This window comes from Onychomys torridus, chromosome 19, assembly GCF_903995425.1.
Source record: "Onychomys torridus chromosome 19, mOncTor1.1, whole genome shotgun sequence".
NCBI classification, from domain to species: Eukaryota; Metazoa; Chordata; class Mammalia; order Rodentia; family Cricetidae; genus Onychomys; species Onychomys torridus.
The window spans coordinates 53,037,534-53,054,685 of record NC_050461.1 but is presented as its reverse complement, the minus strand read 5'-3'; the positions used below and the strand labels follow the sequence as shown (position 1 = coordinate 53,054,685).

Genomic DNA, 17,152 nt, shown 5'->3' with positions numbered 1-17,152 from the left:
CAAGGGGTGAGAATCTGGGGTTGGGGATTTAGCTCAGTGATAGAGCGCTTGCCTAGCAAGCGCAAGGCTCTGGGTTCGGTCCTCAACTCTGGGAAAAAAAACAAAACAACAATAACAAAAAACAAACAAACAAACAAAAAACCCAACAACAGCAAAAAAAGAGGTGAGAATCTGGTAGAAGAAAATGGGCTTGATAAAGTACTGGAGTGGAGCGGGGAGTGCGGAGGGATAGCCCATGACTTCTCTCTCTCTCTCCCCAGGATAAAGGGCAGAGAGGGTGGGTGGGTGGGAGAAGCCATGATGGAGAGGCAAAACCAGGAGAGAGGTGGTTCAAAGACGGCGACATCTAGAATGGCTTGCTCTCCCTGCGGCTGATTCATTGAGAAAAATGTGATTGACACAGCCAGGCCACTGGGCTGAGTGACTGGTCCTTCCCCTTGGCGGTATTTCTCACTTGCCCCCCCCCCCCCCCCGTTTTGTCTCAGCCACACCCATGGCACTCACCTGTCCTATCGTACGGATGTTTCTTCCTCCACCATAGCACCCTGTCTGTCCAGGCAGGGGTACGGCACTTATCACTTGTATCGTAGGCAGCTGACCCAACATCATACTTGTAGGTGGGCCCAAAGTTAATGGTTCCTTCATGAAAGTCTTTGAAAATCTGTCAGGAGGAAGAAATCACAAAGCCATCTTCAGAGAAAAAAAAAAGTGCATTCCAAAGTGTTCTAAAAAGTGGTAGAATCTATATTTGTAAATATGTCTAATGTTCAACATATATACCTTTTAATAGCTGGAGACACACACACACACACACACACACACACACACACACACACACACACTCACCATCATAGTACATTGCTCTCCCTGCCAGTCACCTTTATCACCCTTGGAGACCGAGAAAGGACCACAGGACAGGGGTTATTATTTGCTCATTTGGGCATTCCAGGGCCTGTCTACAATGTGTTTAGCGCTGGAGCAAAAGCTCCCTCCCTGATGGAGCAGAGAGGGCAATAAGAAAGGGTGGAGGCAGGAAAAGAGATTTGTGGGGTGACATGGCTCATCTGCACACTCCACACTTAGGCAGAGCAAACTTCAAAACGGTGGCCGGGTCTCATGGTTTTGGAGGGAGAGACCTTCAGTCCTCTTTCCTTGCACATCTAAACAGCCACATTCTTGAAAGCAATGAATGGCATGCCCACGTACTTGTTGCTAGGACAGCAGGACATGGAAATAAGCAACAGTCTTAACTGGAGCAGATCTGCTGTGGATGCCCAGAAGCTGGCTGCTCTGACCCTCAAGAACTGAAGTCCGTAGCCCAGTGGCTCTCACCCTTTCTAACACTGTGACCCTTTAATCCAGTTCCTCATGCTGTGGTGACCCCCAACCATACAAGTACTTCGTTGCTACACCATCACTGTAATTTTGTTACTGTTACGAATCCTAATGTAAATATCTGATATGTGACCCTTAAGGGGGTCTTGACCCACAGGTTGAGACCCACTGCTGTATCCGAACCTGTGTCATTTTATGCCATGGCCTTTGGAGACCTCAGAAACCTGGCTCATGGAATAGCACATGTGCACTCTGTGAGGGGACAATTTTGGAGCGAATGGCAGCCTGGTGTGCTGCCTACACAATACAAAATCCAACCTACCTCTCCGTTTTGTCAATAAAATGAGTCTAATTTGTAGGGTACTCCAGAGGAGTCTATGTACAAATTGGTGTGTAAGGGTTCTGTTGGTGTTCTCACCAACAAGAAAGGGACAGCACCAAACTATTATGAACAGAGTCCAAAGCGTCACCCGTCATTTCTGGTACCAGAAGCAAAGCAGTCCCTAAAAAGACCACACGGGCGTAGACAGATAAATACATTTGGTCCAAGCAGACCATGTACCCCAGTATTCAACACCTCTAACACGTTGTCAGAGGGACACTAGAAGGCAATCATGACTCAGGCTCAGCACAGACCCTCTCTGGGGAACCTCAGAGGAGCTGACTCCATTTGTCTAAAAGTACACGACACAGCGCGTTAGAGGTGATGGAAAGCCAGTAAGTACCCTCACTCCCGCACTGTGCTCAATGCTGCTGGTGGCTTTCCCTCAGGTATAGCCACTCAGCTTTAGAGAGACACAGGGATCCTGAGTGTGGCCAGCCAGAGCCTAGTTATGTTCAGCAGTCTGTGAGACTGCACCACCCCACTTTTCTCACTGCGTAAACCCTGTGTGTTTTCTTTCTTTCTTTTTTGTTTTTTGTTTTTTGTTTGTTTTTTGTTTTTTCGAGACAGGGTTTCTCTGTATTGCTTTGCGCCTTTCCTGAAACTCACTTGGTAGCCCAGGCTGGCTTCGAACTCACAGAGATCCGCCTGGGTCTGCCTCCCGAGTGCTGGGATTAAAGGTGTGCACCACCACTGCCCAGCCCTGTGTGTTTTCTATACCATCAGAATTGGAGTTCAAGCCACTCACAGTTCTAACACACAAGTGCCTGCATTTGGGAGACAGCACTCCACACCACGACAGTTACTAGAAATATCTTCAAGGTACAACTCACCTTCCCACTTGACTTCTGGAGCTGTAACTGGTCAAATTCCATAAGTTTCTTCCAGTCCTGACGTTTAACAAAATAGAAGACTTCTTCGTAGGTAAGATCGATACGGTAGTTGAAATCGCCACACCAGAACACATAATCGTGTGAAAAGACGTTTCTCCCCTAAGTTATAAAGAACATCACCAAGCGTTAGGGAGGTGGGGGAGGGGAGGGGAACACGCCTTTGGTCATTTCTCCTAAATTGTTAAGTTTTCCATTAAAGTGTCTCACGTTTACCTAGCCCTATAAACCTTCCAAGAAATCCTTACATAATTTGCCTCTCTATTTTATTACATTATTTTTTGAGATAGGGCTCCATGTAGCCCAGGACTATGTAGCAGTGATAACAGGCATGCACCTTCTCACTCAGGTCTATGCAGTGCTAGATAAACATGAGCTGTATCCTCAGTCCTGCTTTTCTATTTTATATAACAGTACTCTGGAGCGGTCCAGACAAAGCCTCAAAACCACTTGAAAAGCACTGTACCAATAATCACTCCGTCACTGCACTATGGCTTGTTCTGTCTGAATCTTGAGAGGTGTTGCCCAAACACTCAGCATGAGGGAAACAGTGAGCAGCCCTGTAAACTTCTCATTACTTCCCTCCCTCCCATCTTGCCCAGCAGGAGCCAATCATCTCCAGCCAGTCTTCCAAGCTCTCCTCCCTAGCACAGTGACAGTAGCAGTGACATAAGGACTGTCTCTAAGTGTAGGGCTCCAAGGGAACCCTATGCTTCCAGAATCCACGCAGCAGACACTGTGCATGTGTTAGTGTAACTGACCGAAGGCTGCAAGGCTAGTACATGATAAAGTTGAAATGTGAACCCGTATCTACCTAGCTCTAAACCTAGCTTTTCCCCTCTACTAGGGTTTTCAAATTTCTCCACTCACACTGATGGTACAGACAGAATGAGATGGCCCTAACCAGGCCACACATTTTTCTGTGGTAGTGGAAATGCTTTCTATACTGTTGAGTGACGGAGCCACTGGCCAGAGGCTTTGTACTTTGTACTGGCCAAGTACTTTGAACTTGACCAGTTGTGGTTGTTTGAATAAGAATGGTCCCCACAGGCTCCCATAATTGAATGCCTAGGGAGCTGCACTATTTGAAGAGATTAGGAGGTGTGGCTTCGTTGGGGGTAGGTGTGGCTTCGTTGGAGGAAGTGTGTCACTAGGGGTGGGCCTTGAGCTTTCAGGCCAGGCCCAGTGTCACTCTGCTGCCTGTGGATCTGTAGGTAGAACTCTCAGCTACCTCTCCAGCACCATGTCTGCCTGCACGCCGCCATACTCCCTGCCATGCTGATAACAGACTAAACCTCTGAAACTGTAAGTCAGCCCCAATTAGACACTTTCTTTTAAAAGAGTTGCTGTGATCATGGCGTCTCTTCACAGCAACAGAACACTGACTAAGGCACCAAGGCAAGTGATTTTAAATTAATTTAAATTTAAGTAGCTACCTGTGGTCAGCGGCTACTGTAATCCACACAACTGGTACAAAGAACTAATTTATAAGGTCACTCAACATCCCTTTCTACAGAAGAAAAAGGGCCATCTAATAAAATTTTCAATTACTGGAATGTATCCTGAGTATGGTGTTTCAAAGTTCTCATTTTCAAGTAAGAAAGAATGGACTACATACAAATAGAAATTTTCCCAACTTATTTGTTCTTTAACTCAAGAAATAAAGACAACAGCGAGGATTCAGATACTTATAATTGAAACCAGATGAACTTTTGCTCTGCAGCCGAATCCTTGGGAATGCCAAGGCTTAAAAGCCTTAAAGGCTCCATTCTACTGTCCAACAGGAGAATTCCAGGATCCAACCAGCCTGTCGAAAGCTGGAGGGACCTATAGCAAGGACATCTGACCCATACTTTTCTGTCTAGCCAGTGGAGGCCACGCATCAGGCTGAGGTTTTGGGGGGTCATCTTTGTACTGGAAGGAGAACACTGAATTCTAAATTTGAAAACAAAGCCCATGGGCTTCAGCATGGAAATCTCGAGGTTGTCACTAGGGGGCAGTGTGGCGCATTACTGGAGACCTCAGGGCAGATGGGTTGGGGGACTGCGGCTTTTCAGGGAGGATTTGCCAGTTTGGAAACGGGAGTTCTTGGCTGAACAGCAACAGAGATAAGTGTGTGTGCGCATCAGAAGCAAACAGAACCCACACTACCCCCACTACCACCTCGAGAAGGAAATCATACTTGAATTCAAATGTTCTTCCCCTGACCACACTGATTCTCTTCCATCCATCTGAACTGAAACGCCCACAAAGTGCACCCCCAACAAAAGCTAGGTTACCCAAGGACTTCCAGGCAGTGGAGGTAGGAGGGGACAGAACACTGCGGGACTGGGCTCCTCCTCCAAGAATGACAGCCCATCTTCCCCCAACCCCCCACCCCCCATGGTGGAGAGGCTCATGGTGCTGAGGGTGGGGTCGCTAGCAGCCCAGACAGCCACCTGTGGCAGAACCAGGCCAGTGGGCGCAGCGCACAGCCACAGTGGAGCAGCGCACAGCCGACCAGCGCACAAAGCTCACCCACGTGCCACGCACCGAGCCACGCACCGAGCCACGCACCGAGCCACACGGCCATGCACGGAGCCACGCGCCACGCACCGAGCCACGTGCCACGCACCGAGCCACGCGGCCACGCACCGAGCCATGCGCCACTTACTGCAGGGAAGGAGAGCTTGTGAGTGATCTCGCGGTAATCTTCATTCCTCTCCTTCACCTGAGACTGGCCAGCCGTCAGGTGGCTACAGATGAAGCAGAAGCTGGTGCTGTGGAACTGAAAGCGGATGCCCACGGCGCCCTTGTTCCCCGCCTTTCCCCCCATGCCAGTCTTCACGGTGTCGATGGCCACATCCCTGTAACGAAAGAAGGGCATGCTCTGTTGGCGGCGGCGGTGGGGAGATGGAAACCTATTCTGCCACAGAGAAGAGCCCGTGGCCGCGTGCTTGGAGAGCGGTGTGGTCAAGTCCACGGTGGTCCTGCTCACCGCCGAGCACTGCATCTCTGTCAGAAGCACCCGGTCCTCCACCAGTCTTCTGGGAAGCTGCAGACACACCATGCCCGGGTCTGCCCCAGTCCACTCCCAGCAGAAGCAGTAGGGGTTTCACGGATGCGCCTCCCACAGCCCTCAGCTCTCATGTAAGTGTATACCCTATGATGTGGCCATGGACAATTTTGAGAACTAGGAAACGGGCCTTCAGCTGACCTGGGAGTCGGGCCCATAATGCCCTTCTCCCAATTCACTGGGGATGCATGCCCGTGTGTAGGGCCCCAGGACCAGACTGTTAGCTACTTAATGTTTCTCTGAGCAGGCCACAGCTGGAGACTGCTGTTACACCTGAGAGCTGGGAGACAGGCTGGGGGATAACCTGCCCAAAGGTCGAGTCAAACAAGCGTGTGGCCAAAGGGCGGGAAACTGAGGACAAGGTGAGGAGACCTCAGGCGGGTGAGGAATACCTGCCGTTCTTTCATCTCACCTCTTCTGAGGACTTATCACTAACCTTTACCCAGATTTCTCCTAGTCAACTTGGGGCATGGCCAAGCTGCCCCAGTAACACAATGGCAGGGGTAGGGCCTTAAATGTGTTTTTAAGGTAACAGATTATGAATGCACAGGGCATTCCAGTGGTCCTCTCTATATGAGGATGGAGGTGCTTGGGCAAGTTTCGGGCCGCTCCTTAGCGATTGTAACTCTAATGCCACGGGCAAGACCATGTAGCAATAGGAGACAAAGAGAAAGCAAAGAAAAAGGCAAACTCCTCCAATGTCTTACACACACACACCCTCTTCTAAAAGACACACTCATTTCCTAAGTTTCTCACACTTACAAAGCCATCATCACCTTGGAGAAGTAATCACGAGGTAAAATGAATAGGATTCTACAGGAGGCAAACTCATCGGTATTTCCCGAACAGTCCACTCAGCACTTGCTCAGAGCGTCCTGCTCCTTGCCCTGCCTGAGCTTGCTTGATATCAGTCCTGACTCCTCCCAGGAGACCAGTTTCCTGAGCTAGGATTTTCCCGCGGTGGCTTTACAATTGCCAGACAATATTCAATTCAAGCCCATTTTCCCTCAGGAGTTTTGCGCTGTGTATTGAGAATAAAGGCCGGTCCTGTTTTCCTGCTGGAGTCGGAGGGGGCAAGGGGGGGGGGAGCATCAGGAGGAAGTCACAGAACACAGCACAGACTCACAAGCCCCGGTTCCCCAGACGCTCATAAACTGAGTGCTCTTACCTGATGAATGGGACATGGTATGGACGTACAAAGATATAAAGACAGACGCCCACCAGCTGCGCTGAAGTCAAGAGGATGTACCTATGAGAGCGGGAGATGGCTTTCTGAAGCTGCTCGCCCCACATCTTCCTGTTGGTGGTGCTGAAAAGGCAAGGGAAGTCAAATGCCACACGCTGCTAGTATAGAGCACCCATCTCCCACTGCCAACCCCTCAGCCCTCCGCCTATCTTTTCTACAGGTTCGATTTCACGCTGCGTGTACCCCCCCAAAATGAGTGCCAGGCATCAGTCTTCCCCATGGACATCTACACATTGTTGATTTCTTTAATTTTGTTGTTTTCTGTTAATTTTTTATATTTTTATTTTGGGTGGTGGTGAGGCTTGACCCCAGGGCACTGTGCAGGCTAGGCCAGGAAACTACTCCTGAGCACCCCCACCTTCTTTTCACCTTTTGAGACAGTAACTCACTACCTTGCCCGGGCTGGCCTTGAACTTACTCTGTAGCCCAGGCAGACCTTGATTTTGCAGTCCTTCTACCACAGCCTCCTGAGTAGCTGGGGCGGCAGGTGTGCGACACCAGGCCCAGCTCTGATAGCATTTTATCCATCACAGTGGCTCCTCCACCCCCGACACCAGGCACAATAAGGATCTTCTGCTCAGACCTCCCAAAAAAGCCTGCTTTATTTTATTTTAAAAAGCTCCTTAAGGGTTAGCACAGTGGGTAGAGGAATTTGCCACCAAACCTGACAAGCCACGTTCAAGCTCCAAGACCCACATGGAGGAAGGAGAGAAACCAGTTCCCATAAGCCATCCTCTGACTGACACATTGCACTACGATGCGCTGGTGTGTATACAGACACCCACATAATAAGTATGTGTAATCTTAATAATTAAAGAGTTCCTTGAAATAAGACTGGGTCACCTATGGGGGTGAATGTCTGGTTGACTTTCTGTCAAATGCTGATTCAGTGGTTTGGGGTCTTCCCTTCCTGCCTGGTATGGAAAGAGCACTTCTCAGCACCTACCATGGGACCCTCTCTCCTCACTTTCCCTGGGCGCCCGTGCTCTCTCTCTCTCTCTCTCTCTCTCTCCCCCTCCCTCCCTCCCCTCTCCCCCTCCCTCCCTCCCTCTCCCCCCTCCCTCCCTCCCTCCCTCTCTCTGTATCTCTCTCTCTCCCTCCCTCCCTCCCTCTCTCCCTCCCTCCCTCCTGAGACAGTGTGACTCAATGACACACAATGCCCAGGCTAAAACCCCCTTCACAAAAGACACACACCAGTGCCTCCTTCTGCTTAATCAGCAGGGGAAGAGGACCAGAGCATTCCATCAGCCAGTGTGTGCAGGGAATGGAGCCAGGAGGACCCAGACAGCCAGAGCCATGGGCTGCTGGCCCAGAAACAGGCTGATTCTAGGAGTGTTTGGAGCCCTGATCCTGGCAAGGCATCTGATCCAGGGACACCCTGCTCTCCATGTCTGGTCCCCTTACCTGGCATTGACAATATTCCCTGCGCTTAGCTCCACCATCTCTTCAAACCCCACAGCAAACACATCAGCGGGGCTGCCATCACCTGGGGAACAAGGCGAGAGACCAAAGGGGTCAGAAGTGCCAGACCTCATGTTGTTGGTTCATAGGGTTGTTTCCCCCTTCCTGCCCACACCTGTTCATTGCTGGAACCCGCTGAACCTGGCCATTCACAGGGGGCCAGCTACGGAAGCCTGCCCTCACTCTCCGTCTGTGCTTCTTGCCCACCCCACCTCTGCCCTTCCCTATATTCAGCCTGGAGCAGCTTGTGGACCTCTCTGGATCCCTGGCTCTTCCTCTACAAAGGAACCGCTGTGTCACCAGGGAATGTAGCATTTAAACCGAATGCCATGAGTAAAACACTTGATTCAGCCTGGCCCTTCAAAAGAAGAGCATCCTTTCACCCTTCCTGGTGACATGTCTCTCCAGCCAGATCTTAAGGGAACAACATTATTTCTTATGTATTTTGTGGTCCCCAAGTATTTTTCAGAGTGACCTGGGGGTGGCTGCTTGTGCTCAGAGGAGACACTGATGCCCAGGGGCCTCTGATGGGATGTGCTGCAGATGCCTGGCCATGGAGCACAGTATGCCTGGAGCTGCCACTCCTGTCTACAAAGGAGGCCAGTGCTTCAGAGAGTCCCTGCAGCCATGTACTGGACCTTCCAGACACTTCTTCAGACATGCACGTTCCTGAGCCGTCAAGACCAGTGTTCCAAACGCAGGAAGTGATATGGCTCTTGCCGGGAGGAAGGAGCCTATGCAGCAAAAACCCAGCTAGCTTTCCACGTCCTTCTCTACTGGCCACATGGCACCTGGTACCTTAGCTGAAGGGGCTCAAAGTACAAAGCTGCTTCTTTCTTTCTTTAAATGACACACTGGTTTTCCTCTGTCTGATCTAGTTGGCAACAGTAAGGTCAACACACCCTCTACCCTGAGCCTGCTGGGTTTCCAGTGAGGTGACTGCCATCTTCCCCGGTAACATCCTGGCCCAACAGTCATCAGTGTGCCTTAACCACCACCCTATGCCACAGGCGGCAGAAGAAGAGGGCCATCATGGCATTAGGGAACTCTCCCCAGTGAGGGGTGCTGAATATCCTTGGCAGTACTGGCCTGCCTCTGGTGTCATTCAGAGGGCTTCTGGGTACTTTACCAGTGCTAACACAAGCCACCACTTACGTGACAATGCCAGTGACCCTGAACTGTGGACCCTGATACCTTCCTTCCCAGAGATGAGGGCCACATGTGTATGTGACAAGAGAGGCTGTCTGTAGTGAACCCGAGTCATTCACCACCCAGGCGTGGACCTGTTCTTTGCTTTGGAATGCAGAAAGCAGCCAGGCTTCTGAATGAACACCACGACGAGCTAAGTAACCCTTCTCAAACTGCTTGGGTTAGAGGAGTTTCAGAGTCTGGACTCTGGAATATCTGCACACATGTAATGAGATATCTTAGGGATGACACCCAATTCTACACAAGGAATTCATCTGTGTCATGTACACCTTCACACACACACACACACACACACACACACACACACACACACACACACAGAGAGAGAGAGAGAGAGAGAGAGAGAGAGAGAGAGAGAGAGAGAGAGAATAGTTCTATACATTTTCTGCCTGCTGTGCTTGTACTGACTCATCATATGAGATCAGGAGTGGAAGATGCTCCCCTGTGACACTGTGTCCCCGCCCCCATGTGACATCACCACAGTGCTGAAAAGTTTCAGCTGCTCTAGCATTTGGGATCCCAGAGTTCTAGACTGGGACTGTTCAGGATGGCATAGGCTTGGAGAAAGACAGGACTGTGGCCGTGCCCAGCATCTCCCACAAGCCTTGCTCTGGCCAGCTCCTGATGGCAGCTCAGTCTAGAGGCCACACCTACAGACGACAGCTACCCCATCGCTTAACCACTGACCACAAAATCTCTGCATGTTTAGAGAAAGGCCAACTACTCCCCGGAAACCCCTCCAAGTACTTGGAAAAGAAAAGGAGCTGGGTGGTGGCGGCACACGCCTTTAATCCCAGCACTCGGGAGGCAGAGCCAGGCGGATCTTTGTGAGTTCGAGGCCAACCTGGGCTACCAAGTGAGTTCCAGGAAAGATGCAAAGCTACACAGAGAAACCCTGTCTGGGGAAAAAAAAGAAGGAGGAGGAGGAGGAGGAGGAGGAGGAGGAGGAGGAGGAGGAGGAGGAGAAGGAGAAGGAGAAAAGAAGAAGAAGAAGAAGAAGAAGAAGAAGAAGAAGAAGAAGAAGAAGAAGAAGAAGAGGAGTCTTGACATTCACCTAATACCGCCAGTCAGCATTCAATGATTTTTTAACATTTTGATAAATGAAAATGCAAATATCAGCACTCATTTTTACAAGGCAATGCATGCCAAGTCAAGCTGCTGTGACAGGTTGTCGGGAGCCCTGCTCACCCTTTCCCAAGTTACCGTCCTCACCCTGAGAGTCCATGGCTCCTGAGAGCTGGGGGGCATCCAGAAGCCAGTCGGTGAGCTCGGCTGTCCCCAGGAGATTGCTTCGGAATTGCTTTCCTCCATTCACGTTCCAGGTCCCCACGGCAATTTGGACCCGCTTGAAGTTGGTGAATTCCGACTGGCGTTCAGTCATGGCCTTCAGGATCCTGGGTGTCACTGTGAGGAAGCATGGAAGAAACATGCTTTCCACAGCCCAGGCTGTAGGGACCCTCTCATACTGGACGAGGGGTGGCCTGTCAGAGAAGGCCGCTCACGAGCTGTAGACAACCGACCTGAATGTGGTCCATAGGGAGATGACAGAGGGTGGACACCCTAACCACTCCACTGTCCTGTCTGCAGGAAGTCATGAAAACATGGGGCTGGAAATGCGCCTCCCAGCTATAGTTACAGAGGCACATGGCACCCAGTGACAGGAGAGCTCGGGAAAAGCCTAGCACTGACTCTGCAGCCCAAGATCCCACAGAACAAGACACAGGAATGAAAGGGAGGCCAAACAGAATAAACCATCTAACTAATGTGTCACAGGTACAAATAATGGTATGGGATATACACATGTGTATATATATGAGATGGATAGATAGAACTTGAAACATCAATCCAAATCTGCATTTTTTTGCCATTTTTTTTTTTACCTTCCCCATCCAGCAAGACTGTTTTATTTAACCTCAAACTTAAGGCATTAAAAACCAAAACATTGCATCCATATCTCTATCTACTTAGAGATCCAAAATTTACCCACAGTTTTAAAAGCTAGCAACTTTAGGGGCTGGAGAGATGGCTCAGAGGTTTAGAGCACTTGTTACTCTTTAAGAGGACCTGGGTTTGATTCCCAGCACCCACAGAGTGACTCAAACCACCCATGACTCCAGTTTCAGGAGATCCAACTCCTTCTGGGTCCAAGATTGTCACACAGGCACATAGTGCACATGTGTACATGCAAGCAACACATTCATATACAGAAAACAAAATAAATATACCTAGAAAAAAACCTCTAAAACTAGTGACATAAAGCTCCTGTTTGCCACTAAATGAGCTCACAGTACACCTGGAGTTGGCTCCAATTTTCCTGAGTTGGAAATTAAACCCAGAGCAGATATTCAATATCACCTTGGAAAGCTAAGTGTTCCCCAGTTATGGAGCAATGAGAAATGAAAGGCCTATATAAAACTATTTTAACATGGGTTCATTTATTTATCCAAAACATCAGAAGTTTCTAAAACTTAATCATTCTTATAAGTCAAAAGCTGGCTCTGCCCTTCTTTTTTTCCCCCTAGAATAATAAGTCCATAGCCTCTAAGGAATAAGAGGTCATGAAAAGATCCCCCTAGAAATCAGGCCTAATGACACAGAGTTTGTAATCACAGATACTTGGGAGTCTGAGGCAGAGGGATCAAAAGTTCAAGGCCTTTCTTGGCTAGAGTGAGTTCAAGGCCAGGGTAGGCAGCTTGGTGAGAACATATCTGAACACAGAAAGTAACAGGAGGCTAAGGGTGTCCAGATCCATGGTCTAGTCAAGTATGTACCAGGCTCTAGGTTTGATCCTAAGCACCACTACCACCACGACAAAACAGGGCAGAACTCGCCCCAATGAATCCTAACAGCTTTATGAGATTGGACGCACCACCCACTCCAGAGCTCAACAACATTCTTTATTTCTGAGGGGCCTGGCGGGACTTGAGCATCTGTGGATTTATGCCATAGGAACTGTGGTGGTGTGAAAGAAAATGGCCCCCCAAAGGGAGTGACATTATTAGGAGGTATGGCCTTGGAGTAGGTGTGGTCTTGTTGGAGGAAGTGTGTCATTGTGGAGGTGGGCTTTGAGGTCTCATACATGCTCAAGCCACGCCCAGTGAGTCAGTCTACTTCCTGTTGCCTGCCTATCAACATGTAGCAGCTCCTCCAGCACCATGTCTGCCTGCATGCTGCCATGCTCCCCACCAGGATTAAACCTCTGATACTCTAAGCTGCTACCTCAATTAAATGTTTTTCTTTATAAGAGTTGTCATGGTCATGGAGTCTCTTCACAGCAATACAAACCCTAACAAAGACAGGAATCTAGAATCAGCACTTTGTGGATACTGAGGGACAATTGTACAGGGATGTCAGGCTGCTTAGGTCAACTGATCCAAACAGAACACAGACTAGAAGCTTCACCTTAGATCACGTGACTGGGTGTAGCCTCTCATCCATTGTCACCCTTGCCTCCTCAAACCCTATAAGGCTGTCAACACCCCATGCAAGGGTGGGCACACATTACCCAGAAGGGCTGTGTTGTCCAGCAGCATCCTTCCTTTATCTGTGGACTCTTCGTTGTAGACATCTCCAACCAGCAGCAGCTTAATGGCCTCTTGCTTCACCCCATCAAAGAAGTTAGACTGGATGGTACGAGACATGGACCGGGCCCCATCCTTCAGCTTCCCCACCTGCATGGGCACAAAAACTCGGTAAGAGAGATCCAAGGGGCTTTCCTTCCTGCCCCCTCAACCTGCCCCTACCTTGGCCTCCCAGCACCCCTGGCCTGCCCCTACCTTGGCCTTTCCTTCCAGGGCCCTGCTCCCTGTGAACACCTTGCTCAGGCCATGCCCATTAAGAGACCACATGGCTTTGAAGGACTCCACAAAGCGGTCAATAATGGGCTTTGAATTTAACCCCAGGCTCTCAAGCTGTAGATGAAGGACCTGGGAGAGAAACCAATCATGGTTATCACTGGACACCTAGAAAACCTACTGCTGCCTCCGAGTGAGCACCTTATTCATCAGACTACCAATGAGGAGCACCGGCTGCAGAGAAAAAAACCACTACCCCCCCCCACACACCCTGACTCCCCCAACTTGGCTTAGACCATCTTCCCAGCCCCTCTGTGCCTGACACCAGGTCAACCAACATTACTGTCAGGAGGCAGTGGGGAGACAATAGATGGGTCAGATGGAACTGTAATAGGTCAGCCAGGCAGTTAGGGCCACAGTGGCACTTGGGTACTTCCTCGCCAGGCTTCAGGACCAGTTATCTCAGCCTGTCTCACACTGCCATGGCTCTGGGGTATATTCAAGACTATCTCTATGCAGAATATCTACTTCTTAAGAGCACCTGGAGTCTTTGGGTCACAATGTCTGGGACACATCTCGGTAGGCACACGAATAAGTACATCTATGACAGGGAAAGGCATATGATGGTACAAGCAGGAAGCCACCAAAGAAACTGCTCTAAATGTCCCCCCTCCACATCCCTGTCACCTGACCTATCACTGGAAAGTCAACTCAGTAAAGCCATTCTTGCCCCACTGACAGCCCAAGACGTGACAGAAACGACCCCAGGAACTCACCTCAAGGGCAATGAAGCACTGTACACTGTTGGTTCTGTCCAGGCAGTCAAGACAATTCATCCGCAGAGTGCCTTTCTGAAAACTTAGGGCCAGGAGATATGGAAGGACCATGAGATGTGTTTGGAAGACCAACAGCCACAACACATGGCCTAGGTCTGTCTGCTCCCAAGGAAACCTATTCCCAAGACAGCCTCCTGTCTCCTCCCTAGTGGCTTATCACAGCCCAGGACACATCCCAAGAGATCCTGGACTACAGAAACGGTAGACAGACCCAAGAAGGCACTCTCAGCAGCCCACACCCCTGGGTCACAGTAAGCACAGTTGGTCCTTGATATCTACAATGATGACATTCTACAGCACTTTATGGATAGTGCTAATCCCCATGTCTCTGACACTGTATCAGCTGGTCAATGACCTTGCTTGCATGTTTTTGTTCAAAGACACACACTGGTAAATATACACAGGCAGACAAACTTGGGATGGTGCAAGTCAACCTTTTGTTTTTCAATTCTATGTCGATTTGACAGGAAATGGGTTTATCAGGCAGTGATGCCACTCTAAGTGAGTGGCATGGGCATACTGCCGTTTCACCAACATGATTCTCCACCGACCACACTGCAACTCTGGTCTGAAGGAGGGTACCCAGTGTTTTCTCTGCAGGGAACAGCCTTGCTGTCTCGTGTTTGGAAAGCCAGGTGGCACCTTGGCACTGAGGGTAAACAGGGACATCACCCAAGAGAAGCATAAAAGTGTGGAAATCACAGCCAGAGGTGAACAGAGAAAAGGTACTTTTTACAGTAAGGACTGAGACAAGGTGGCAGAGCGTGGCCTTGTCAATACCCTGGGTGGTAAAGTTTTTACTGTTCTGCATGTGTCTGTGAACGACGGTGAACACGTATGCAGTGGGGAGACTCTCAGGGTGCCCGGGAGTTTTAATGAGAAAGTGATCTCATAAATCTGAGATCTCCTGATGATGGACTACAGTTTGAGGAAGCTGGACCTTCTTTAGGCTCCACTCACAACAGGGTAATTCCCAGCCCAGTGAGGTGGCACTCTGGCTTTGTACCGGCTCATGGCATAGGTCCTGTCTCAATGTGGCCAAGTCATGTCTTCTGAGCTCGGGGTTTTGTTTGCTTTGTTTTTGTTTTTGTTTTTGTTTTTTTGGCTCGTTTGGTTGGTTGGGTTTGTGGTTGGATGTTTCTGTTTCTGAGACAGAGTCTCAGGTAGCTCAGGATAGCCTAGAACTCACTGTACATGACCTTGAACTTCTAACTCTGTGTCTGCTCCTTACGTGCTGGAATGCAGGAGCGCACCACCGCACTTAGTTCTGCTTGATGCTGGGGACTGAACCCAGGGCTTGGTGCATGCTAGGCAGCAGGCACTCTACCAAGTGAGCTACAATGGCCAGCTTTGAGCTCAATGTTGTAATTCAGTCCTTTATGTTCGGACATGTCTTTTTCCAGAAAACCAGGCATTACCATCTTCTCACTAAATTCAAAAGCATATCTCCAACTACAGAGGAGGGAAGAGAGAAGACAGGACTCCAGAAGCCCAACATCACAGAGCTTCTGATTCAGGAAACCTCAGCGTAGCCAGGCAGCCAGGGACGGAAATGATTTCTGTTGAGGTGCATGACCTAAGGGGCCCCCCAACCCCCCAACTCCCCAACCCCCAGCCTCCAGACTCCTCCCCCAGCAGGAGTCTGAAGCCCCACCGAGACTCACCGTGGACTTACATTCTCGCCCTTCGCAAACACACCAAAGTCATCCCAGTGCAGCTTTAACTGAGGCCTCAACAGGTTCTCCAATTTCTCTAGCTTCCCGCCTTTGGCAAACTGATGCAGGTCAAAATTGATCATAGGTGTGTCACCTGCGTGGCAGGAAGCCCAGAGCAACTTCTGAAAAGGGAAAGGGGAGGGTGTGAGCATGCTGCCCACAGAAAAGAATGGGAAGCAAAGGCAAGGTGTGCCCGTGGTGCTTTGACCACCAACCGTCACCCGCTAGAGCGAGTACATCAGCCGGTAGACTGGCCCTGACCTTGGAAGAAAAAACGACAAGACAAAAGCTGGAGGGCACAGAAAACACAAAGAACATCTTGCCTGCATAAGAGCAGAACGTCCCCCTTGGGCAAAAGAGCCCACAGCAGGAGTGTCTCTCTGGGGGACATCCCACTCTTCCTGGGGCTGGGGGGGGGGAGGCACAGGTGAGGGAAGGTCAGAGCTGTTCTTCAGGTGGCCCAAGTGCCCAGCCCTCAAGAACAGCGACATGTGGCAGGCCGTGCAGCTCATAATCTAGCTCCTGTTGCCCTGGTAACCAGCCTCATCCAGACAGGCACCAGCCCTAGGAGGGTGGGCTCAGCCAGAGTGGAGTCTCCAGACTGAGATGGCCGGCAAGATGTGTAGGGTGGTGAAGCCGAAGATGGAGGAGATGTTGCCCCACCTGATTCAGAGTAAACGTGGGGGGCGGGCAGAGAGAAACACCACCCGGGGTAAAGGTGAGGGGACAGAGAGAGGCACAGATCAGGGCTATGGCTGGGTCAGGACACACCTCCACAGAAGCCTCCTTTCCCCACACAGCTTCCCTAGCCTGGGGAACTTCCTCAGCCTGCTCACCAAAGCACCCTGGAGTAGGTAGGGGACAGGCTGCCTGCCTTCCTCAGCCACCTGGCTCTGGACCTCACCGATTTCACCCAACACCTGCCCAGCCTGAGGGGCTGAGAGCTCCGAAGAACTAGGAGGACTGTGGATCGCTCCAGCCAGCCAGAAGGCAAGTTAACATACTCTGCGACCTTCTTCTTGGGGAGAGAAGCCTGTGGAACTACACAAAGAACTTAGTGGCCTTGCCCAGCTGTGGAATGACAACCTCTGGGGCCCAGGCTGCCTGCCGGGCCCTGGCTTCTCTCTGGTAAGGGATGCTCAGGCATTAGAACCATGGCCTGCCTCCAAGGAGTGTTAGTTCTACCTGCTTAGAAACCATCCTTAACTCCTGGGGACATCTCTGTCCTC

The 17,152-nt window shown here is 50.3% G+C and overlaps 1 protein-coding gene across 1 annotated transcript in view; it reads right to left on the bottom strand.

Moving 5' to 3' along the window:
• Synj2 (synaptojanin 2) overlaps window positions 1-17,152 on the bottom strand; it is a 103,580-nt gene that overhangs the window by 15,513 nt on the left and 70,915 nt on the right. Inside the window, 10 exon segments of the mRNA XM_036169291.1 lie at window positions 505-661; window positions 2,551-2,709; window positions 5,261-5,453; window positions 6,831-6,971; window positions 8,313-8,394; window positions 10,791-10,982; window positions 13,084-13,249; window positions 13,355-13,504; window positions 14,149-14,230; window positions 15,873-16,045. Coding sequence (XP_036025184.1) covers window positions 505-661; window positions 2,551-2,709; window positions 5,261-5,453; window positions 6,831-6,971; window positions 8,313-8,394; window positions 10,791-10,982; window positions 13,084-13,249; window positions 13,355-13,504; window positions 14,149-14,230; window positions 15,873-16,045 — 1,495 coding nt within the window.